Source organism: Cynocephalus volans, chromosome 5 (assembly GCF_027409185.1).
Source record: "Cynocephalus volans isolate mCynVol1 chromosome 5, mCynVol1.pri, whole genome shotgun sequence".
Lineage (NCBI taxonomy): Eukaryota > Metazoa > Chordata > Mammalia > Dermoptera > Cynocephalidae > Cynocephalus > Cynocephalus volans.
Window position 1 is genome coordinate 50,524,240 of NC_084464.1, and position 23,648 is coordinate 50,547,887.

Sequence of the window (23,648 nt, forward strand, 5' to 3'; positions counted from 1 at the left end):
GCTTTAGGCCTAGAGGCTGGTAACACTTCCTGTGAACCATCCCCTTGCTGGCTCCCTTAGTCCTGCCACACCTGTGTAACGAACTCCCTCACTAAACTCTCCTTACTTGACCCTTTTGAAGGTGCCACATTCCCCATCAGGGACCCTGATTGCAACAGCCTGCAAATCCCATGTCTTAATTCTGTACACCAGATAGAAGTGGGCAAGAAATAACAGCTCAAAATCCTCCCATAGCTTCCCACCACACTTAAAATACAGGACAAAGTCTAAACCATGGCCTACAGGGCTTCACATGATCTGGCCCTTGGCTTCTTTATTTTCTATCGCCTCTTCCTCCCTCCTCCTGTTTCAGTCATACTGGCCTCCCTAATATTCTGTGAGCAGGTCAAGCATACTACTTGAAGGCTCAGGACCTTTGCACTTGCTGTTTTCTCTGACTGAAACATTCTTCTCCAGATATCTACATGCCTTGCTTATTTTATTTAGGTCTCTGCTCAAATAGCAACTCTTCAGATGGGTCTTCCCTGGTCATTGGCTCTAAATAGCTCCACCACTCCCATTCCTTACTTTGTGTTACTTTTCTTCATAGCACTAATCAGTACCTGACATTACATTAAATATGTAGTTATGTATTTATTGTCTGTCTTTCCATTTGTAATGTAAGCTCTAAGAAAACAGGTCTGCTTCCTTCACTCTGGCATCCTTAGTGCCTGCTATGATACTCAACACATAGCAACCCTCAATAAACATCTGTTAAATGAATGAAAGACTCCACTCTAGTTTGTCTAGTTTCTTGACTCAATCTCAGCACGGTCCAACAACTACTCGGGTCTGTGAGTGGGATTTAACTACTTTGAGCTTTAAAGATCTGTAAATCGGTCCCTAACCTGAATTGTGTCCGTTGGAGGTGGGTACTGATTGGGAAAGAGGACAAGAGAGATTCCAGGGTACTAGAAATCTTTATCTCGGCGGTAGTTATACAGCTGCATTCATAAGAACAAATCTACTGAAGCCGTACATTTAAGATTTGTGTATAAGCTGCACCCCAATAAAAGTTTTTGTTGTTTCAAAGTCTCTGACCCAACTAGACACATCAATATGTAAATTCCGGCGTGGTAAGAGCAATGACAGAGGTCTGCACAGCCTGCTCTGTGAGCAGGGAGAAAGTCACTCTCAAGGACTAAGACGGGCATACCCTGATAAGAGGAAAAGGGTAGGACATATCCCGTCTTCTGACACCAGAACCTCCCAGAGATCAATGGCCTTCTCAATGCGGTGCTCATCACCGGTGCCCAGTAGCGCTCAACGGCCGCAGGATGCTGGAGGTGGGGACAGGGTCCTGTCGGGAGACGGCGAAGGCAGAGCTTCCCTCAGAGGAGCCCGGGGCAAGAGAGAGGAACAGTGGGACGACCTTATGGTTCGGCTCTTAACCACTTAGCTTGAGGAGGTGGACACTTCGTCCACGCGCGTTTGAAGACTGGACTATTCCAGGTACAACGTCCCACCGCACGTCACAAACCCACAGGGCACCCGGCAGCCTGGCCACCCCAGCGCGCACGCGCATCAGACAGCCGGCGCCACGCATGTGCACGGCGGTCGCCGCGGGGAAAAGCGGGGAAGGGGCCCTGCGGGCGGGCGGGCTGCCGGGCGCGCGCTATGGAACGGCGGTTAGCCCAATTCCGGGAGGCCCGGAACCGAGCCGGGCCGGAGGTCCAACCCCCGACTTGGAGCCACAGCTCACAGACCTCGGGAGAGAAAGCGGAAGCAGCTGCGACTGCAAAGGCAAGCCCGGGCTGGCTAAAGCGGTTCCTAGTGTGGAAACCGTGTCCCGACAGTGCCCGGGCTCAGCCCGGCCTCGCTCAGGTGAGGAGGGAGGCCTGGTCGCAGGACCTGGCTTCAGAGCCGCTGTCCGCTGTCGTGGCCTCCCTGCGAACTCCGGCCGACACCCCGCCGACCGCGTGGTGACCTGCTGGCTCCGCCCCAGCCAAGGAAAGGCCAGCGGCACCCCGTGGTGTCGCGCGGGCCACGCCCCCTCCGCGCGCTCCCGGGGTGGCCTCGGCTGTCTGAGGCGGGGTCGCGGGCGCTTCCCTCCTGCCTTGGGGCTGGAGCGCGAGTCTCCTGTCACCTGTGTCAGCACTGATATGGTGACTTTGACGATTGCTTTCCAGCCCGCGACCCACGCAGCTCTTGATCCCAGGCAGGAAGCGATGGTCTTGAGTCCTGAGAGAAAGCACCTCTGCCCTTGAATTGTTCACTGCGAGTTGAGTTATCGTTGTGACGCCCTGTGACTTTGGGAATCTTTTCCACAGCCAAGCTGAGCCACAGCCCTCTGCTAATGGAGGGTAAAAGGTCTAATTGGATACTGATGAAAAGTGGCAGTAATTAAGGCTTCATTTGATTCGCCCCTGGGGCACATGCAGCAGTAGCCCAGATAGCCTGTTCTTTAGAAATGGGGTTTGAATACAAAACTTAGAAACATGTGGTAGCTGTAATTGCCATGGGTGGCATATATATGCATGTGCATCACTGTTGGACTGAAGAAGCTTATTCTAGTTCAATAATTAATGGTTAAGGCAAGTATATATAGATTAGTTTGATAGCCTTTTCACCCTTAAGTTAATTATTTGGGTGATCTCTTATTTTGCAAATGAATTTAATTTGGATCCTTTTACTTATGAGTAAAATGGCAAGGTGACTTGCATATGAGATTGGAATGTCCCATGTGGGAATACAGGACAAAACCTGTTAAGGGATAATCAGTGCTTTGCACAATCTGTGATAAGGCCTTTGCTCTTCATAAGTGTAATAAGAGCCCAAAATTCCTTTTAAAAATTAAAATGCACTGGAGCAAAAGTGTAACTTGCTCACTTTAAAATTATTTCCCTTAAGTTTATGTATTATTCCACAACATCTGGTTTGAGAGATTTTTTTTTTTTTTAATCAGGAGAACTTGTTGTTACTTAATTTGGGTTCTATATTCTCCATAATATGCAGTGTTCTAACTGACTTGCAGAAGGAGGTAAAGAGAGTACAGCAGGGTTCAAACAATCTATTTCCTTGCGTGCAGTTTTCAGTGGTCTTTAGATAACTTTACTGTTTATTAGAACTTACTGAGTACAACAATTGCTCAAGATCTTAGAATCCATTTCCCCTACTCTTCCCCCTCCCCGCCCCACAGTTATAAAACATGTCTAACCCACATAGTGAGCTTTTGACAGTATGTCTCATTTCCAAAGGAATATGAGACCACTGAGTTGGACCCAGGGAAGTTGAACTCGGAGAAAGCTTTCATTACAGTATTAAAATCCCCACAGCTGATGGTCTGACTAAAGGATGAGAAGAAATGCTGAACCTCCAGTTGGTTCTCATTAATTGCTCTGTTTTTTATAAGGGACTCTGCCTTAAGCTCATTTCATTGACTGTTACCATTTATGGGTTTGCTCTGGTTTGAAAATTCTCATTAAAATATTTTTTTCTAATTTACAATTCTTCTCTACCTAATAATTTTGATGGCACACTGTGGCCTGTTAGTGTTTTCTTTAGCTGTCTATTTGTAATTGATTCTTTTTGGTAGTCATTGATAAGGAAGTATCCACGTCCTCCTCCTCCCACCCCACCCTAAAATCTGCTTGGGGAAAGGTAGTCTCCCCAAATAAAATATTTAATTCTGTGATGAGCTTCTACTAGATTAGGACAAAAATGCTTGTCCTGCTGTCATAGAACTTGCATTTGAGCTTGGTGTGGCAGGGGAAGGAGGACAGTAAACAAAACGACAAGGTGATAAATGCTACAAAAGGAAAAGCAGAGCCCAGGGCACTGTGATAGTGACTTGAGGGTGAGGGGAGCAGAGTGCTATTTTAAATTGGTGAGCAGGAAGGGCCTGACCGAGGAGGTGACATTTAACAAGGAGCAACCCTTGCAGAAACTGGGTGACAAGGCTAAGGGCACATGTGGTGTCATTTTTGCTGAGGTTTTTATAAGAGGGAGCCAGTCAAGTGATGTTAGGGGAAAGAGACATTCCTCTCAGAAGCAGCCACCAGTGCAAAGGTATTAGAGGAGTAGAAATGCCTTCCCTCAGCTGTGCCTATATGTGATGGGATGACCACAAACACTTCTGCACACAACTTTTACAGCAGAAGGCAACCCAATACTAGAACAAAACCAAATGAGGGAGAGAAATTTCCATCCCTCCTCTCTTATTTGTTACCTTTGCCAGTTTGTTTACCACCAACAAGCTCATCTTTCTCTGGCTCTCTAACCCTTCCCCCTGCCATCCCCATAAATGCCTCTAATTAAATAAAAAGGGCTTTGGAGGGAGACCATCCTAGCATCCTAGACCGACTTCACCTCTGCCTATCACTAGCTGTCTGACTTTAGGGAAATTAACCTCTCAGTGTTTCCTTATCAGTAAATTGGGAATAATAATGCCTGCCTCCTGTATTACAGGAGATCAAGCATTTTGAAGGCACTCAGTAAATGGTGACATATGAACATTATTCTTTTTATACTCCCTGCATAATAAAATAAATTCAGTTTATTGTGAATTTCAATTCATATACATTCAAAATGTATTCTGGGTCCATCAGCCCATCATTTCTCTCTGACTTCTGTCACCACCCTAATCAGTGTCTGGTCCTCTCTTGCTGGGCCTCCTACATTAGCTATTAACAATTTCCCTATTTCTACTCCTGCTGCCTTGCAGCGCATTGTCTACATGGCAGCCAAAGTGGTCTGAAATGTAAGTTAGATTATGTTAGTTTCTTGCTAAGACCTTCAGCAGTTTCCCATTTCCAGAATCTTTACTGCGGCCTGCCTGGCTCTGGCCCTGGCTCCCACCCTCCTGCTCTCCTCTCATCACCTCATACCTCTTTCCCACTCAGCCAGGGCACTGCAGTCACACAGTCTGTCCCATTCCCAGACAAGCCAAACTCGTCCTACCCTGATACATTCCTCTTCTTGGGCAGTAATCACATCTGAAAGGGATATTTCTTTATTTAATAAATATTTGTGGTGGGAGATGTTGCTGATAGGTTAAGGGCCTCTTCAATCAAACTTTCCAATCTAACTGAAAAGATAATAATTACATTGTTGAGGCTAAAGAAGGTTCTAACAAGGCAGAATTTCTGAAGCACCACAAATCAGATGACAAGTTTTTTTTTAATCAAGACCAATATTTGTGGTCTCCTTTTAAATTTTCATGTGAGGAATAATAGGGGATATAACTGAAGTGATGAACTTCAGTTCTGCTAAGTACTGGGAACCTGTGTGTGGGATGCTGTGTTTGGCTCTGGAGACACCAAAAGATACAATGACAGTCTGTGGCCTTGTGGTACTTATAAACAATCTAGAACACATGTAATCTATATTAAAAGAGAGCCACTAAGGTGCTGAGTAGTTTGGTGCTCTAGGAGGCTGAGGGGGCCCTCCTTGATGGCTGAGGAGGTGTGGGCCTACTCAGGTCAGGGATGGTGCTTACCCTGAAGGGGAAGGTGAGTTGAGGGATGGAGAGGAGAAGGAGGCAATTTGAGGCCGCAGATGGAGATGGGAAATGCCTTTGGGTAATGAGGCCAGTTCAGCTGGAGTAGAGGGGTCACTTATGGAGCAATAGATTGTGGATTTTGCTGTACAGGAGATTTTTTAGACCATTGTTTTTTAAACCACAAGTTATGACCCATTAGCAGATGGTGAAGTCAGTATAAGAGGATTTTGTCCCCCTTAAATTTTTTTTTTTTTTAAATAGAATAAGAAATATGAGAGAGTTTCTCAGAGAGAGAAAGTGTTTACTTGTGAAACTTTTGTTTCTGTTGCATATGTGTATGCTGGCTGGGTCACAATATAAAATTTCTTATTGTAGGTCATGCTCAAAAAAGTTTGGAAAATAGCAGACTGGAGGTGAAACTTTGTAAAGCTACCTAAATACCTGTGTCTCCCATTAACATCCAGCACAGGAGCCTGTGTTCTGGCATTTCTATCTGTTGAATAAATGGAGAGCCTTGGATTCCAGCCCAAGGAGTTTGGATTTTAATCTCTAGGCAATGGAAACTTTTTGAAGGTTTGTAGGCAGGAGGGTGATGGGTGTTTTAGAAAATTCATTTAGCAGTTGTACATAGGATGGTTTGGGGAGGGAAGAAATAAGAGGCAGGGAGTCTAGTTAGGAGATACTGCATGGGCTTTGGGGTGAGCGATGAGGACCTGGGTAGTACAGTCACAGGACATAGGAAGGTGAGAGGGCCCAATGATGGCTACAACAGTGATTTTTTTAATATATGAAAGGGATTTTTGTTTCCTGTTCGTGGTATACGATCCATATTAGAATCATGTCACTCAGAACGTTTTAGCTTATCTGATCACATCAACAAACGTATGTTGACTCTGACCAGGGACGCATACGTTGTGGCTGTTATATTCTCATTTACTGGGGAGTTTCTGTATGGAGCACTTATTAGCTCTTGTCACAGCAGACTAATCTGAAGAAATGACTCCCATGAATGGGAATCCATCTGAATGCTGTAAGGCTTTTATTGGGGCACATCTCACTAAGTGCTGATCAGTTTTGATTCAGTTGGAGCAGGGCATATAAACTCTTTGTAAGTGATTGTTTCAGAGAGTAGGGCAAGAAAAAAAATCAATGAGCCGGCAGTCTTCCGAGAGCAATGAGAGCTGCCTTTTCAGATTAGTTTTGATCCTCTCAGATCCATTACCCTTTATTCTTTCTTTTGTTTGCATTTGTATCCTAGGAAGCGGCTCAGCCTGGGAGCAGCACATCACAGCGACCTCAGAATATGGCCATTCCTCCGCCATCGCGCTGGGACCAGTCTTTCCTGACCAATATCACCTTCTTGAAGGTTCTTCTCTGGTTGGTCCTACTGGGACTGTTTGTGGAACTGGAATTTGGCCTGGCTTATTTTGTCCTGTCCTTGTTCTACTGGATGTATGTCGGGACACGAGGCCCTGAAGAGAAGAAGGAGGGAGAGAAGAGCGCCTACTCTGTGTTCAACCCGGGCTGTGAAGCCATCCAGGGCACCCTGACTGCAGAGCAGCTGGAGCGCGAGTTACAGTTTGGACCCCTGCAGGGGAGATAGGACCCAGCTCTGCTGTCATACAGCTAACCTCTGACATGGTCCTCCCAGCCCTTTAGCGTGGACTTGATTCAGGTGCATAGGACTAAGGACGGTTTGCAGATTATCATTCTGTGACTGCACAGTTCTTCTATCTTCTTTCTCTGATCTGCTGCAATTTTATCTTTGAACTTCTCTTTAGTTTTGGTGAAATTCTCTAAAAGAAATCTACTGTGGGTCTGATGCAGTTTATAAAAACTACATACTCCAGAAAGGAGACCTCTATGTCTCATTATTTGAGCGATGATTTTAGAGCACCAGAAAGGCATTGGGGAGATTCTCTGTTTAAAATATCTCTGTTTAAAGTAATGGTTAGGTATATCAGGGCTGATTATTAAAAGTAAATGTTCTCTTTAAGTCTTTTAATATTTATAGCATTTTTTTTCCTGAAAAGTTTAAGTTACAAGTTTTGGGGTTTTTTTTGTTTGTTTTTGTTTTGCTTTGTGCTTTAATTCTTGCTTTTTCAGTCATTAATGATATCAAAAATTAAAATATCTTTAAAACATCTCCCTTTCAGAAACAGGTCCCCGTTTATTGTCCAGCACTCTCCCGTTACTCTGCCCCCATCAGCAAAGACAAGAAGAGACAAAGTCCTAAGTGACAGGTGTGGGGAGGGATTTCACAAAGTCAGTATTGGAGATTTGGTAAGTGGTTATGAATGATAAATTCAGCAAGAAAAATTCTTGAGTTTGTCCAAAGGGGAGAGCTGGACGTAGAACTCCAGACTTATTGGCTGCTTGGGTTGTTTCTCATTTTCTAAGGGCTTTAGAGTAAGCAGTCCCTTCGCCTGTGGGCCTCTGGTGAGGCCCTATGTAAATGGTGATAATCAGGCATGATTTCAGTGTTCCTTCCCCCTCCAGTACAGTGTTAAGAGTTTGGGTTCATTAAAATTGGATGACAAAAACCATTCAGTACTTTTTCTATGGATCATACTGGTGAGTAAGAGGACTCTAGTTTTAAGGCAATAGTTTTTTCCAAACTTAGGATTTTAAGAAATTATTGATACGTTCAGTAAGTTTTCAACTTCAGAGTTCAGCCATTAATTCTTATATTATGAAAGGAACTTTAATATTTCTGAAACATTATTAAATAATAAAGGTCTATGGTTAATTCTTTTGTTCATTCTTGCCTGATTGACTTATTACAGCAAACTCAGCTCAATTTAAATTTAACTTTTATTTATTAAATGCCAGCACTCCACTAGGCACTTGATACATAATGAAAAAAAGCAGACATATTCCCAGTTCTCTGAGCATACAGTCTAGCTAGGAGTGGGGATGAAGGACAAAATGAAATAAGTGATAGAACTAACAGTACAGTGAGCTCATTTTCAGTTCTAGGGAGAAATGCAGAGGGGATGTTCTCGTTAATTCCATTTTGTAGCTGACTAGCCCTGCTGAGTTTCAGCCCTTGTTGAAAATTCTTCTGATATGCATGTCTTGTCCTTCCAGCCTTTTGCCAACTGGGATTTTGGCTGTCCCTCAGCATCATCTTTTCTTCCATGACTTCTGTCTGGACTAGACATGTAGAAAGTATGGGAAACAGGCTAATCCCTATTAAACATGAAAGTTTTTATTTAAGGTATGACTTTTTTGTCTGGTTTTTTTTCTTAAGGCTTACTTAATTTCCCTGATACTTTACTTGGCCTTTTTCATTTCATAAAGGCCCAGTACACAGGAGAAATCTCCTGAATGGAAGTTTCACTGCAATGCCCAGGGCAATAAGCATTGTTGTAGGAAAGAATTAATTTGCATTTTAAAAATGTATAATTCAAACTTTCCCCTAAAACAAAATGCCTGTAACTCTGAATTAGGGAGGTTTGATCCAATTAGTAATCCCAGTAAGGCAGAGACTTCTCTTAAATATACAAGAGACTCAACTTATAAGTGGACCTCAGTCACGTTCTTTGAAAATGTAGCTAATTATAATGAAGTGGCTGAAGCCATCTTTCATAGGATTCTTCATGAATGATTTGTCACCTTTCTGTGCTCTGATCTTCCCAAAGGTTGCACGTAATGATGGCATTTAACTTCTAGGAAAAGTGGGGTGTGAACCAATTAAATGCCTGGTAGGAAGGAGAAGAAAGGACAGTATGAATTTGCTGTTCTTGTCAGACCGTTGAGCTTTAGGTGCCGTCTTGATTTCCTGAATTTAGGTCTATTGATCTCAGAATTTTCACTCAGGGCCTGACCATTAGCCCAGCATGCAGCTTCTATTAAAGGCTTCTTCTGTCATCAGGGAACTTAAAATCCCAGGGGTGTACACAGTCCCTGTGATAGTTGTATGCATGAGTGAGGTTGTTTTTGTCCAAGTCTTACAAGTAGATTGGTTTTTGCTTTTCTTCACGCTTACCCATCTTTCCTATTTATAGGGACTGTTAAGTGAGCCTCTACTTGGGCTAGAAGGGATCACAAAATGCCATCAAGTGTGTTCCCCTTCCCCTGCCTTGGGCAGGGCCACATTTATTTCTGACTAAAGATGATTTGTTTCTAGTGACCCCTAAAGAAGAAGAATCCAGGTAGAAGATTCTGGCACTTCTCGGGAAGTTCTTTATCTTTAACGAAAGAACTTTTGTCATCCTCTTGTTACTGCCACCCCAAATTATTTCTTCTTCTTCCAGTCTCAGTGGGCACGGAGCACCTGGAGCCCTATGTGAACATCCTGCAGACTGGTAAACAATTACTCGGTTCTCTTTTAGCCCTCTCTGTTCTTCAGCTAAATCATCCAAGTTGTTCCTCTGGGACACAGTCACTTTCAAGCTAGCCCTGACCTGTTCTGAGGGTTCCAGTTCTAGGCAGGGATCAATGTCCCTGTTGGTAAGTGCAGTGACCTTTCTCAAGGAGTTTTACCAGTGGTAATTCACGCATATTTATTTTATGCTACTAGGATTATGCTTTGAGTTTGGACAGTCTTCCACATTTGCGTTTTGATTCATCTGTGCATTAAGATTAGGTTCAAAAGCTCTGTCCTACAAAAAGTTAGGATATTGCACAGTTGGAAGAACCAGTGATCCTCAGTTGGGCAGAAGTAAGTAAAATTTAAATTATGTATTTCTGGTTCTGCCACCCACACCAGCAAATATTTGTAGGTGTATTGTGTTTGGTGCTGCTGGGGACACACAGAGGCACCCCTGTGTAGGCTGAGTGTCTGTAAGAGCCAGAGGTTTGCGGGGTGGGCTTGGAATGCCATGGAGTATCTTGCCACCAGGAGGTAGCATCGAGCTGCCACTATACCTCATGGGTCCCTTCGCATCACACTTGATAATTTATGTAATGTGGAAAACCCACTGGAATGTTTATCTGAACCACTTGTGCTGCTTTTTCAGGCATTCTTTCCATTTAAAGATTCACAGAGGAAAGGGCTCATCAGAGGTTCTGGGAAAGGCATAGAAAGCTACCAGAAGTGATGTATATACATATTTTAAAATAAAGCAGCCCTCCCTAGACTTCAGGCAGTATTGCAGTGGCTTGTCCACATCTGAGCTTTGGGGTGTGGATGGGGGAATGATCAGAAACTTACATGGCTGGCAGAGAAAGACTGATTCCTAAGCCAAAGTAAAATTTGAATCATATGCTTTGGTTTCTGTCACATGTACTTTTATTTCACAACGTTGGCTAGATAAAGACTTGGATCTCATTGAGAAAGAAGACAAGGTGAGTGCACAGGAACCACATTATAAAGCATGTAACACATGGATGTTTATAAAGACATAACTTGTGTGTGCACACATGTGTATATTGGGGGAAGAGTCACCAGAGGAAGAGATCACTTTCAATTCTACTGTACTCCTTAGGATATTCACTTCTATGTGAAAAATACTAAGTTTTCTTAACAAGTGATGGGTGAATGTTTTGAAAAGCATGGTCTAAAGACCACCTACTTACATTGGAATCTCCTGTAGTAATGTTAAAATGCAAATTCCAGGGCTCCACCCAGACCCACTGACTCAGAATGTCTGGGGGTAGGACCCTGAGAATCTGCATTTTAACAGCCTCTCTGGGATGATCTCCAGCACATTAAAATTAGCCCCTGACACAAATCATAAATGTTGAAATAGGAAGAAAACTTAAGCGATTATTAGATCCAAGCAAAGAAAGATGGGTGTATATTTTAAAAGGGGGCAAAACAAGGTTTGCTATTTTTCAAACTGTTTGGAACACCAAAGCAAGAAAAAAAGAAACATGTAGCTTTAAAACAATGAGCAACTATTTCCAAAGATTATAATTAAAGGTGCTTTATTTTTAAGAAGAATATGCTAATAATTTTAGAACATTCTGAAAATATAGAAAAGAATAGAGGGTTTTATTGTTATATGGATGTATTTCAGAAATCGAGAGTTACATAGGGGTGTAGTGAGAACGTCTCCCTCCCACCCTGTGTTTGTTCTTTCTTTCTCAAGCCTGCAAATAATAGCATCCTGTTCACACTAAGTGACATTGTGCTGAATTTGAAGGAGGAACAGGTACTCCTCAGGAAAGAAGGTGGGGGCAAGGGGGTGGCATTTTGGTCAGAGGAAATCACCTGGGAGAAAGGTGGCAATCATGAAGGAGAGTAACATGCTTGGAGAGAAGTGATGCATTCTGAGGACTTGGGTGTTAAGGAAAAAAACAGAAGGAATTGGTGAGAGGCAATTCCAGAAAGGAACACTGGGTACCCCTTGCTTTTTACCTAATCATATTTATTAGTAATTCCGTGTCAGCACAAATAGAGCTGCTGCTTTGTTTTTCACAGCTACCGAGTATACTGTTGTATGAATAGATAATAATTTAACCAGCCCCTGTTAATGGACATTTAGGTTGTTCCTAATCGTTTGCTGCTGCAAACAATGTACAGTGAATATCCTTGCACATACGTCATTTCCACATGTACGAATATATATCTGGAATATTTTTTTAGAATTAGATTTTCTAGTCAAAGAATATGTTTATAATATTGATAGATATTGCCCTGCATGGAAAAATACTGATAGATATCGCCTTGCATAAAAGTGATTTGCATTTACATTCCTACCAGCAATGTACGAGAATGGTGATTTCCTCATATCCTCACCAACACAGGGTGTTACCCAACTTTTAGTTCTTTGCCAATCTGATAGGTGAGAAATGACATGTCATAGTTTTAATTCAAATTTCTGTTATTATGGATGAATGTCTTTCTATAAATTTAACTGCCATTTGTCTTTATCTGTGAACTGCTTTGTCCTTTGCCTGATTTCTATTGAGTTCTGAGAGTTATGACTTTCAAGAGTTTTGCTCAATTTGTTGTTCGGATTTGTTCAGGTTTCTGTTTCTACGTGGAAATTCTTTGTTGTCAAATTAATATATTTTATTTTATGACTTCTGGGCTTATGTATGTCATACAACAAAAAAAAATTTTTCTGTGTTTACCTAGTGCTTTCATTTTCTATATTAAGTTTTTGAACTACCTAGCATTTATTTTGGAGTGGGTTACAGGTAGGAATTCATCTTTATTTGGTCAGATATGTAACTAGGTATCTCAGCATCATTCGTTACCTGTCTCTTCCCTGCTAATTTTAAAAGCCATCTGTGTCATATACTACATTTCTTATGTATATGAATCTACTTTGAACTTTCTGGTCTGTTCTATTGATGTGTCTATTCATATTCTAGTACTGTACTTTTTATTGTTATAGCTTTATAGTATGTTTTAAAATCTGAGTAGGATAGATAACTCTTTGTTAATCTTATCTTTCAGTTTTCTTTTTTTAAAAAATCTATTCTTGCTTGTTTATTTTTTCATATAAACTTTAGAGTTAACTTTAAAGTTAACCAGTCCCGTATATTTTCTGTTGATATTTTTATTGGTCTCCTCACATTAAATTTACAAATAACTTAAGGAGAAGAAACATCTTTAAGTTCTTACTTTACTGTTCAAGAATAAGTTATGTTTGCCATTTGTTTAAGCCTCTTTTATAGCCCCTCCATTGCATTTTCAAGTTTGCTTTCTATTGACGTTACTACTTACTACTCCTTACTATTTGTTCCCTATAATTTTATGTTTTGCTATTAATGTAAATTAGCTCTTCTGTTATTTCTTTCAACTGGGGTGTGTGTGTGCACTTTTGTGTGTGTGTAGATAGGTAAATCAACAGATAGATGAAATATATTGATTTTGGTATATTAATTTTGTACTAGCCCTTTACTGAATTCTCTTACTAATTATAACAGTTTTCAGTTAATTTTCTTGCATTTTCCATATAGGTAATATTTCCTTTTCAAATAATGTAAAATTTAGTTCTTCTTTTTCCAATTTTTATACCTCTTGTTTTTTCTCTTTGTCTAATTACATTGGCCAGAACATCTGGAAACAAGTTAAATTGGAATACTAATCAATGATATCTTTGTCTTGTTCTTCAGTGAGTGTGCTTCAGTATTTTCAGCATGATACTAGCTTTGGTGTAAGTGTGTGGACTGACAGATATCTTTTAAAAATTTTTTATTGTAACGTAGTTGATTGTACATATCTGTGGGGTGCAGAGTTGAATATCAATACTCGTGAACAATATGTGCTGCTCAAATCAGAATAATTATCATATTCAACAATATACACTGTCACTGCTATCTATGGCACTTTACCAATTCCTCCCTCCCCCCAACTTTCCCACTTTTAGTAACCTCAGTTCTGTTATTGAAAGTTCAATATATTATTGTGAATGTTATATCTTTCTTTCTTTCATATATTTGACTATTATTTTAGCTCCCACTTATGAGTGAGAACATACAGTATTCTCTTTCGGTGTCTGGCTTATTTCACTCAAGATGATTTTCTCTAAATTCATCCATATTGCTGTAAATGGCAATACGTCATTCTTTTTTATGGCACAGTAGTATTCCATTGAGTATATATACCACATTTTCCTTATCAAGTCATCTGTCGATGGACATTTAGGTTGGTTCCAATTCTTGCCTATTGTAAATAGAGCTGCGATAAACATGGAAGTGCAGGTATTTCTTCTACATGATGCTTTCCATTCCGTTGGGTATATGCCCAGCAGTGGAACTGCTGGATCGTATGGCAGTTCTATCTGAAGTTGTTTAAGGAATCTCTGTACCATTTTCCATAATGGTTGCACCAATTTACAGTCCCACTAAAAGCATAGGAGGGTTTCCCTTTCTCCTCATACTTGCCAGCATTTGTTTTCTATCTTTTTGATGATAGCCAGTCTAACTGGGGTGAGATGGTATCTTACTGTGGTTCTGATTTGCATTTCCCTGATGCTGAGTGATGTTGAGCATTTTTTCATGTGTCTCTTGGCCACTTGTATATCTTCCTTTGACAAATGCCTATTCAGCTCCTTTGTCCATTTTTTAATTGGGCTATTTGGTTTTTTACTGTTACGTTTTTTGAGCTCCTTGTATATTCTGGATATTAATCCTTTGTCAGATGCATAGTTTGCAAATATTTCTCTCACTCTTGTTGTCTTTTTGCTCTATTAATTGTTTCTTTTGCTGTGCAGAAGTTTTGTAGGACAAACAGATACCTTAAGGAATTATTCATCTGTACCTGCGTTATTAAAAGGTTTTTGTCCCCTTAAATTAGGAATGGATGTTGAATTTCACAAAATTCCCTTTCAGTGTAGTAGAGACTTATCATATGATTTTTCTGTTTGGACAATTTATATAATCAATTATATTACAGATTTACTCATGTTGAACCATTCATTTATTCCTGGAATAAATCACCCTTGATTGTGATATATTATTCTTTAATGTGCTGATCAATTCTGTTTGTTAATATTTTTATTTATATTTTTATCAATGATTTTCATGAGATTATGGTATTTTTGAGTTTTTTAAAAAATTTTGGAATATATGAAAATTATGTTTTTAGGTCTTCACTACAGATTGTCCCCTTTATAACTGTTAAAAAGCCTTCCTTGTTTTCTTTATTGCATTTTACCCTAAATTCATCTTTATCTGATATTAAGATTGGGAACCCTGCTTGCTTTTTGTTTGCATTTTCCTATATGCCTCTGTCTACACTTTTGTTTTCAGTCTGAGTTATTTTTATTAGTTGTGCTGCTTGTATTTAGAGAATAGTGGAGTTTTGTTTTATAATCCATTATGAAAATATTTTTCTTTTAATAGATGAGTTTAGCTCATTTATATTTATGAAGCCTTTTTTATCTCATCACATTTTATGTTATGCTTTCTGTTTATATAGCTCCTTTTACCATGTGGTCTCCAGCATTTTTGCTTCTTTGTTTATTTTGTTTCCTTTTGTGGATGTGTTTTTTTGATAATTTAGAAAGTTTACATTTCTGTTCCAAAGTTATCTTTTTAATTTCATATTAATTATTTAATCCTTCATATTTTTAGGCAGCAGTTATTAAGATCCTGTAAAAAACTAAATGTAATAAGTTTATATTTTCACCTTCTCCATACTTCTCTCCATTCCTCAACATCCAATTCTATTGACTAATTGGCTGATTGATTGACTTTATATCTTTAAATATAATTACAACCTATTACTTGATTTATCAGCCTTACATGATATATTTTGACTTGTGGTTATAAAAGATAATTAAATCAACATGCCTATACTGCCTTATGCCTTCTATCCCTCTTCCCTTCCTCATTTTATTAGTTATATCATTACTATATTGTTAAAGTTTGTAACATCTACATTCTGTTCTTTAACCATATCTCTGCCTTTTTTTTAGTCTTAGTCCTATTTTAATTGAGTTTTTCACTTAATGATAAACTGTGAATATATTCTCATGTTATTCTTCTACAATATTAGTTTTGACAGCTGCATAACATTTTTGTATGGATAAATGTACCAGCATTTATTTAGCTAATCCTGTAAGAACCCAAATGCCCCAAGGGATCACACCCTGATCACATAAGCCCTTCTCGGCCGCACCCCATCATCGCGCTGCACCCCATCATCACGCTGGTTGCCCTTCTCTTCCACATTCTCCTTCCTGCCGGCGCGAATCACTCGCCAATCAGCTCCCCCCCAAGCCCCATGCGGTATGCTAAATAAGGATTGTATTTTAAACCAATCAGCTTTCCCTTAAAACCCTATATATATGTGTGTGTGCTGCCTAATAAAACGAGCTCTCTCCAGTGGATCGTCAACTGGTGTTGACTCGTCCTTTTCAAATCCCATATTATTAAACATTTAAGTTGTATTCAATTTTTACTAGTATGAATAGTATAAACCAGGGTAACCTCTTTGAAATTTAAAACTCTACATTTCCAACTCTTGGAAAAGAGTAATTAAAAGTCATATTAGAACAGTGGCATCAAATTTTAATGACCAAATCTCCTGGGGATCTTGTGAAAATGGAGATTCTGATTCAGTAGATCTGGGTCAAGGCCTGAGATTCTGCATTTCAAACCAGCTCTTGTGTGATGCTAATGCTGCTGGTCTTTGCACCAAACTTTAAGTACTAAGGTTTTTGAGTATATTTGGTTTCTGCAGAATTTTACTTGAATAGAAGAAATGCTAGAAAACATAGTCTGTAGCAGTTGTTTCATTGTGCTTTGTGATATACCTAATATATTTGTATCAAAATAATTTGTTGCATATAGTTATTATTTGTGAATGTTCATTTTACAATTTTATTAAATCTCCTTATTTGCCTGGGCCTATTGTGGATATGTCCCTGAGAACCTATCAGATAGATGTGCACAGCTTATGGGAAAGAAGTTTGAGAATCCTGGGGACCAGAAATAAAGCAGAGATCAGAGGGGTATCCTGGAACAATGTGGTGAAAAGAAGCCTTTGAACCTTAATTTGTAAATAATATCTGCACTCTTAATCCCTTGGAGACATGTGTTTTTTTGTTGTGTAGATGTGTTCCCGGACTCACGTCCAGCTGCCTGCCCCTTTGAAAAGGAAAGAAAAAAAAAAAAAAAACAAAAACTTCACAAGTCAAATGGTTGATGTTAGAAAAGCAGATGTATTCAGCTGATGGAGATGGTAGTCTGTCCCATCTCAAAGATTTACATTTACTAAGGGGTTTTTAAAGGAAGGGTTGAGGGAATGGTATGTGGGAGGTGAAAAGCAGGAGAGCAGGAGATGTGAGTTACGAGGGGTCTTTTTCTATGGGTCAGGTAAAAGGTCTTGCCAAGGCCTCATCTGGTTTCTGTTCTCATCTTCGCTGTTATCCCAGGAACCTGAAAGATTTTGATTTGCGCTGGTGTTCTTGGCTGGTGTCCAAGGTCAGCTTCAGTCATTTGGCCTTGATCATTTCTGAAAACTCTTCAAGTCTCAAAGAAAGAACTGTTAGCTTTGCAAAGTACTGATTAGCTTCTCGGCCTTGTTTTCCTACTTAGCAAGCGAGATAAGAAAGGCGATGGGAAGAAAGAGTGGAAAGAAAAAAACTGTCCTTTTAAAAATCCTCCCTGCCTCCATAGCCCAGGCAGCTTTAGGTCCCAACATGGCTTCAGTCCTGCTCACTCCAACAGATGGTTTTATCCTATTGGGCCCTAAGTGATCTGGCCCCTCCATGTCTCTCCCTGTTACATTCACCTCCTTGATGTCCATCTTAACATAGAGGTTTGGCAGAATTTCGGGAAAGGGCCAGGTGGTAAATAGGCTTTGCCACAGAGCAAAAGCAGCCAGAGACAATATGTAAACAAGTGAGTATGCCAATAAAACTTTATTTATAAAGACAGGCATTGGGCCATAGTTTGCTGATCCCTGTCTAACACACTAAATAAACTTCTGCTTTAGGGTTTTTGTAGTAGTTGTTTCCTTTACTGGGAACTTACTTCCCCTAGTTGATCCTAGGACTTGATCCCTTACTTCACTCAGGTCTCTCAGATATCATTTCATCAGAGAGAACTTCCCTGACCACCCAGTCTAAAGTAGCACCCCTTCCCCATATCTCTGTGTCCTTTTCTGCTTTTCTCCCTTGGTAAATGTTTCATTTAGCTGCTTTACTAATAATATTGATTATATTTTAATAATTCTTAGAGAAAAGCATATGTGTTTACAGGCAGAGTACTTTTATATACATGTGGCAGTTCATTTACAGTGGATCATCTCCAGGGACAGAAATAGCTTTGTTATGCAGAGTTTGTTTTAATAATATTCCCTCTAATGACTTTCCCCCTGAGATTTAGACTGAATTTGACAGTGCCAAGCATATTATGAAAAAGCACAGGGTGATATGAAAGAATTGCTTTATTCTAGGTCCTCTTCAATGAAAAAATAATGATTTTGGCTACTCTTGCAGATTAAACCAGGTTTTGTCCCTATATGTAACTTTCAAAGAGCTATTCATGGAAGGAGAAGAATTTCCTAGACAATTTGCATTTTCCCCAGAATCCTCATGGCCAAATGAAAGGGTGGTCAATGCAGGGTGAGGAGGGGGACTGGGAGAGACATTTCCTGAAGAAGGGTGATCATATAGGAAATTCATGTTAAGATATGATGGCTTAGGAGGACCCAGCCCCAAGGAGGGGAGAGGTCAGTTCTGAAGTTCACAGAGGGCTTCCATGACCTCCCTGCTGTAGACTTTGGAAATCTACATCAATGCACATTTTGAGTGCAGCTGAAGAAATTCATTCTCCATGTGGGTGGCTGAGGCAGAGGGTACATGAGCCCCACATGTCATTATAAAGATGACTCCAATGTGCGGGCATTCCTGGGGTTTGGGCGGCTTGGCATGCTCTCAGAGGGTCTGCACTGTGGATGTAGAATGTCTCAAGAGCTTTTGCATTTCGCATGTGTGGATTGACATCAAGGCTGACTCAGTGATGGAGCCCGAAAGTCAAGGGATCCCTCCTGCCAGAAGAGAGGCCACGTCTGAGATGCAGACCATACAGCAGAGTTCAGGGCTGGGATAGTGAGTGTGAGAGAGCTGCCATCTTTTCTGGACTTGTGGCCCCACTGTGCTTTGGTTGGAAGGCTTCATGATCTTTACCAATTTTTAGAAAAAAATGTTCTTGTAAATATCTTATGTAACTATGATATTACATAGGTTTTACTTAATAGCTAAGAATATTACAACATAGTATAATTGTTAATGTAACATGGTTCTTTTATGTGAGTGTACATAAGATATCTTTTCATCTGTCAGGGGCCGGGCCCGTGGCTCCCTTCAGAGAGCGTGGTGCTGACAACACCAAGTCAAGGGTTAAGATCTCCTTACCAGTCATCTTTAAAAAAAAAAAACAAAAGATATCTTTTCATCTATATTTTTAGCTGTACTTTTCCAAAGGATGCCATTGTAAGGATGTTGGTTTAACTTAACTAGAGTGAGATGTCTTTGCTTTGGCATGTCTCCTGCATTGTGGTCCTCTAGTCCCTATTTCCAATGCTGGGATTTGAAAGATGAAAGAGGTTGAGGGTAGTTTCATTGTCAAGTGTATCTAATCGGTGGGTACCAGTAGGGTTCATCAAAAGTGTAAATTCAATTTCCTAGACATTTTGAAAGTTCTGAAGCTTTCTGGAGGGCAAAAATATGGTGGTAATACACCTTTCTCTTTCAGTCAGAAACATACATCATGGTAATAAAATGTTGAAGATTGGACCTAAAAGGTAATGTAACCCTGGCCTTTTTATTCTTGCTATGACATTTGTATAGTCATGTTCCCAAGTCTTCATTGTGTTTCTAATTCCTCAGATTATTGGAGTTGAAAAGTCTTTCATAAACATCACTTACTGCCTCAAGCCCTTGCACTTTCGCCCTAGAGATCTGGAAAGTTTTAAAAAAAGAAAAAAATGCCTGCCAACTTCCTCTGGGTGTTACCAGCCTTCTTCAGCCCCAAGGCAGTTTATCTCTTGGCATGGGACTGCTCAGTGTTTCTAATTCTCGGCTATTGATTGTATTCTTGGTTGGAGGCTGTACCACAGATAAATTCTGAGGTGTAGTGGTCGCACAGGAGGGGGAGATACAGCAATTCATTCTAACACTGGTGCCCAGCGTCAGTGGGAAACAATAAAAGTTTCGCTGGATTTACTCTAGACCGTGGGTCTTTTTCTCTTTCTAAAAACATTGTGTTAGTTAAAGTAAGCTCTTGTACAAAAGAAAATAATCTATCACAGCTTGGGATTCGAGAACTCTACAGGGAAAGAACTCAGATTTATGGAAGGAGGAGTTAATAACATTGACTGCAGACGGGGCTCCTAACCCAGCTTCCTGTCGCTTGACTTGTCATTCTCATTCTTTTTTCACCTCTACAATTTCCTCCTCTTTTACTGCAGCTCTTATCCACATTTAAACAGTCTGCTGTTTTTCTTTTTCCTTTATCTACTTATGCTCTGGCCTCTTCCTCCTCTCTTCCCTACCTACACTTCCCACCTTTGGGGACGCTCATTTCCACTCCTTGTCATTACACAGTATTGGATCTATTTTCCCATCTTCTCTGAACATCTGGCTACATTTGCTATCTATTCCAGCTTGTGCTGCTGATTTCTGGCCTCCCCCTGTCCCCACCTATTTCTGTTAAGGGAAACCCTCTGTTTTCAGTCTCTTTCTCTTTGTGTGTGTGTTGGGGGAGGTGAGGGTAGGAAAGGAGGGAGAAAAGGAAAGCAGGAAGGACGGAGGGAGGGAGAGAAAAACAGACTGAGAGAGACTGAACTGCACATGTTCGTGGCATAGGATTTTGAGAGGATGGTGAGAGAAGGGTGGCAGGGTCCCCATCCCTTGGGAATGGCAATACACCGCAGCATATGAGAGAGATCCTTCACAAATGCTGCGTGGAACTCAGTCCTCCCCATCTGCAGAGCGGCAGCCACTGGGATGTGGCTTTGTATTACGTATGAATGTAAGTGAGTCTGAAGGTCAAGACTTCTTGTTTGCCTTCCTGATGGCTGGGCCTTGGCAGAGCAGGGCAGCTTCCCTTACACTTTCTTTAGGCTCACATTAAGCACTATAAAGCCAAAGTGCAACATCCGAAAAAGAAGGTGCATTTCTACCTGACTTACACCTACCTAGAAATGTGGTGGTCATGAATTGATTCAGGCAGGTTTTTCTGGGAGGTGGAGAAGGGAGAAAAACTTCCATTTTGCTCCTGCTGAGTGGCAGAGGAAGGGTACAGAAAGGAAATATCAACAGGGGAATGAATGAAGTCGGAAGCAAGATTGGTGCAGAGAAACTGAAATGCAGATATTCTGTCTGCAGATAACAGGAGTTGGCTACATGTGTAACTTGCTCTCAAAGTAAGAATATTGTTATATTTGAAAAGGACAATTACCGCAGCTTGTCTAAAAAAGCAGGTGTTTAAGGAGACCTTCAGATAAGCACAGGGATCCTCGAGCAGGAGTAACTGAAATGGTGGGGGATTAGGAGAACCTACAATTCCTCTGCTCTTCTGTAAGAGTGAGTTGCAAATCCAGAGGGTGAGCGATTATTTAAATTGGAGAAAAGTTCATTTTTCTGATGATGAATCTCTAAACGGCAGCTCCATTCAAATTCTGTGGCTGCTTTGTAAATAAGGCTTGTGCTATTATGACTTTTTTTTTAATGGATTTAATGGACTGAGTTCATTTAGACAGGGGAGATCAAATGAATGAGTGGAATCAGAATACACATCCATTTGGCCGTCAGTCATTGTTTAAGCCACTCGACCACCCAACTTCTCAAATTAAATGACATTGCAGTCCCTGTATAAAGGCTGCAATGGATAAATTAGTACTTGGTAAGTGCTTTGAAGATGAAAATCACTATATGAGTAATGAGCAAGAGTTTGTTTCCTTGGGCTGGAAACGGCATCTTTTGTGTTTTCCCACTGCACCATGAGTCACCTGGGTTGACATGGCAGAAAACCTCCTCTCCCGAAGGAAGAGCAAGAGAGACACAGTAGTGACAGGCTTTTATTTCACTTACAAGCCACATTAGTAAATCCTAATTCCATTCACATCTGTACAAGGAGTTATACACCCTACACATTCTCTACCTATGGACACAGGTCGTATTTTACATGAATTTATATATTAAGAAATAGCATGAAAATGATCTTGTTTAAACATTCATGAAGTGCAAACATCCCCCAAGGGCACTGAAAACAGAAGTTCAGCTTTGTCCCTCCTGGGAGCTTGGCTCATCTCTCTAGGTGCATTTAAAGATCTGCATCAAATCTCTCCAAAACCAATGGGATGGTGAAGTTTATCTGCTTTGAGGATGCGATGATTATTTTCAGTGGAAGGAGCATAGAACTGCAGGTTTGGAACTAAAGTGTGAACTATTTGGCAAGATCCAGCCCTGTCTGTATGGGGCAAATTTGGCCCTTTTCTCAAAGGCCTCACTGGCTCCCCTGCAAAAAAGCCAAGAACTGAATGGGTTGTCTGTTCCAAACTGTGGCGGAAGCACTTTTCTCACCACAGCCAAACATTTCATTTATGTTTTTCTTCTTCTGGATTGCTTTGACATGGTGATCATTAGTCACGCTAGACTGTCCAATTGACTAATTACTTATAGTTTGACTGGCACCATCAGGAAGGTTGCATAACCCCAATGTAAGTTAGGATCCAAGCCGCTGGCTGCAGCATGCTTCCCTCTGTGCCAGAGTGTGGAATGTCACTTTCAGTCCTGGCAGTGCCTCACTCTCAGCTGTGCTCCAAAATTGGTCACAGTTGAGAGAGTGACATATTCCATATTCATAATGTGGCTCGCAGGGTCACCTTTTACTGAGGCAGCAGGTGTCAGGGGGAGGGAGTGTATGGGGGGGTAGATGCATAAGTGGGGAAACGCAGCCACTGCTAGATCAGGCCCTGAAAAACAGTGGCTAGAATGGCCAAAGGGGAAGACAGAAAACTTTCCCCTCTAAGAGATTCAGATAGAGGTAAAGCCCAAGCAAGAGACTTAAGGAGTTACTGGAAAACAATTATGTGTATCTGCTTCCCGCCGATCTGCACCCACTGATACAGCAGAAGTAATTACAGGCACTGCAGACACACCGTGGTATTGTCAAGTGTCTGATGTCTATAGCACCAGAGAGCTGTATAGGGCCATAGCACAGTTGCTTGCAGAAGTTTCTCATATTGGGCCATTTTCTTTCCCAAGAAAACTCACTCCAGCCCCAAAAAGAAAAAAAAAAAAAAGTTAAGAGTTGATAATTAATTGGTTTCTGCTGAATATTTAGCATGTCATTCACATAGCTGTCTTAGCAGAGTAAGCCTACATATTTTATTTGAGGATTTTTATACAGTTTGCCTCATAGGAGCCAAAAGCAGGCAAGCACTGTAGATTAGAATCAATTTGGCAGAGGGAAAACAAACCTCTGGAATATGTTTTGCCTTCCCTGAGCACGTCCCAGGCATTAGCAATAATAGGAGTCCTGTCTGCGCATGGAGAGGAGGCATCTACCACTTAGACTCCCACCCATCCTCGCCCTCGGCTGTGTGGTCCCGTGACCTTCACAGTGGGTGTGATGATTCTGGATGCATCATCTCCTGCCTTTATGCTGCTATGCATAGGAGAAACACACACACGAGTTCTTTCCTTGTGGAAGAAAGAGATAGGGGGAGGAACAGGGAGGGGAGGTCTCCTATCCGTGAGCTGCTGAAGCACGGTCCACACTGTCGAGGGTGACCGAGCCTTCAGGGCAT

General features: G+C 41.0%; 1 protein-coding gene across 1 annotated transcript; it reads left to right on the top strand.

Annotated features, from left to right (window-relative positions):
• Positions 1-1,619: 1,619 nt before the first annotated feature.
• On the top strand, positions 1,620-8,148 carry LOC134378687 (SAYSvFN domain-containing protein 1-like). The gene is made up of 2 exons (XM_063097994.1): positions 1,620-1,863; positions 6,738-8,148. Exons 1-2 carry the CDS (start codon positions 1,657-1,659, stop codon positions 7,080-7,082), a joined length of 552 nt encoding a protein of 183 aa, XP_062954064.1. The 5' UTR covers positions 1,620-1,656; the 3' UTR covers positions 7,083-8,148.
• The last annotated feature ends 15,500 nt before the right edge of the window (positions 8,149-23,648 follow it).

Excerpts from the sequence above, each read along its gene's own strand:
- LOC134378687 (XM_063097994.1), top strand. The coding sequence starts at position 1,657 with ATGGAACGGCGGTTAGCCCAATTCCGGGAGGCCCGGAACCGAGCCGGG. Across the intron at positions 1,864-6,737 it reads CTCAGCCCGGCCTCGCTCAG|GAAGCGGCTCAGCCTGGGAG; the intron begins GTGAGGAGGGAG and ends TTTGTATCCTAG.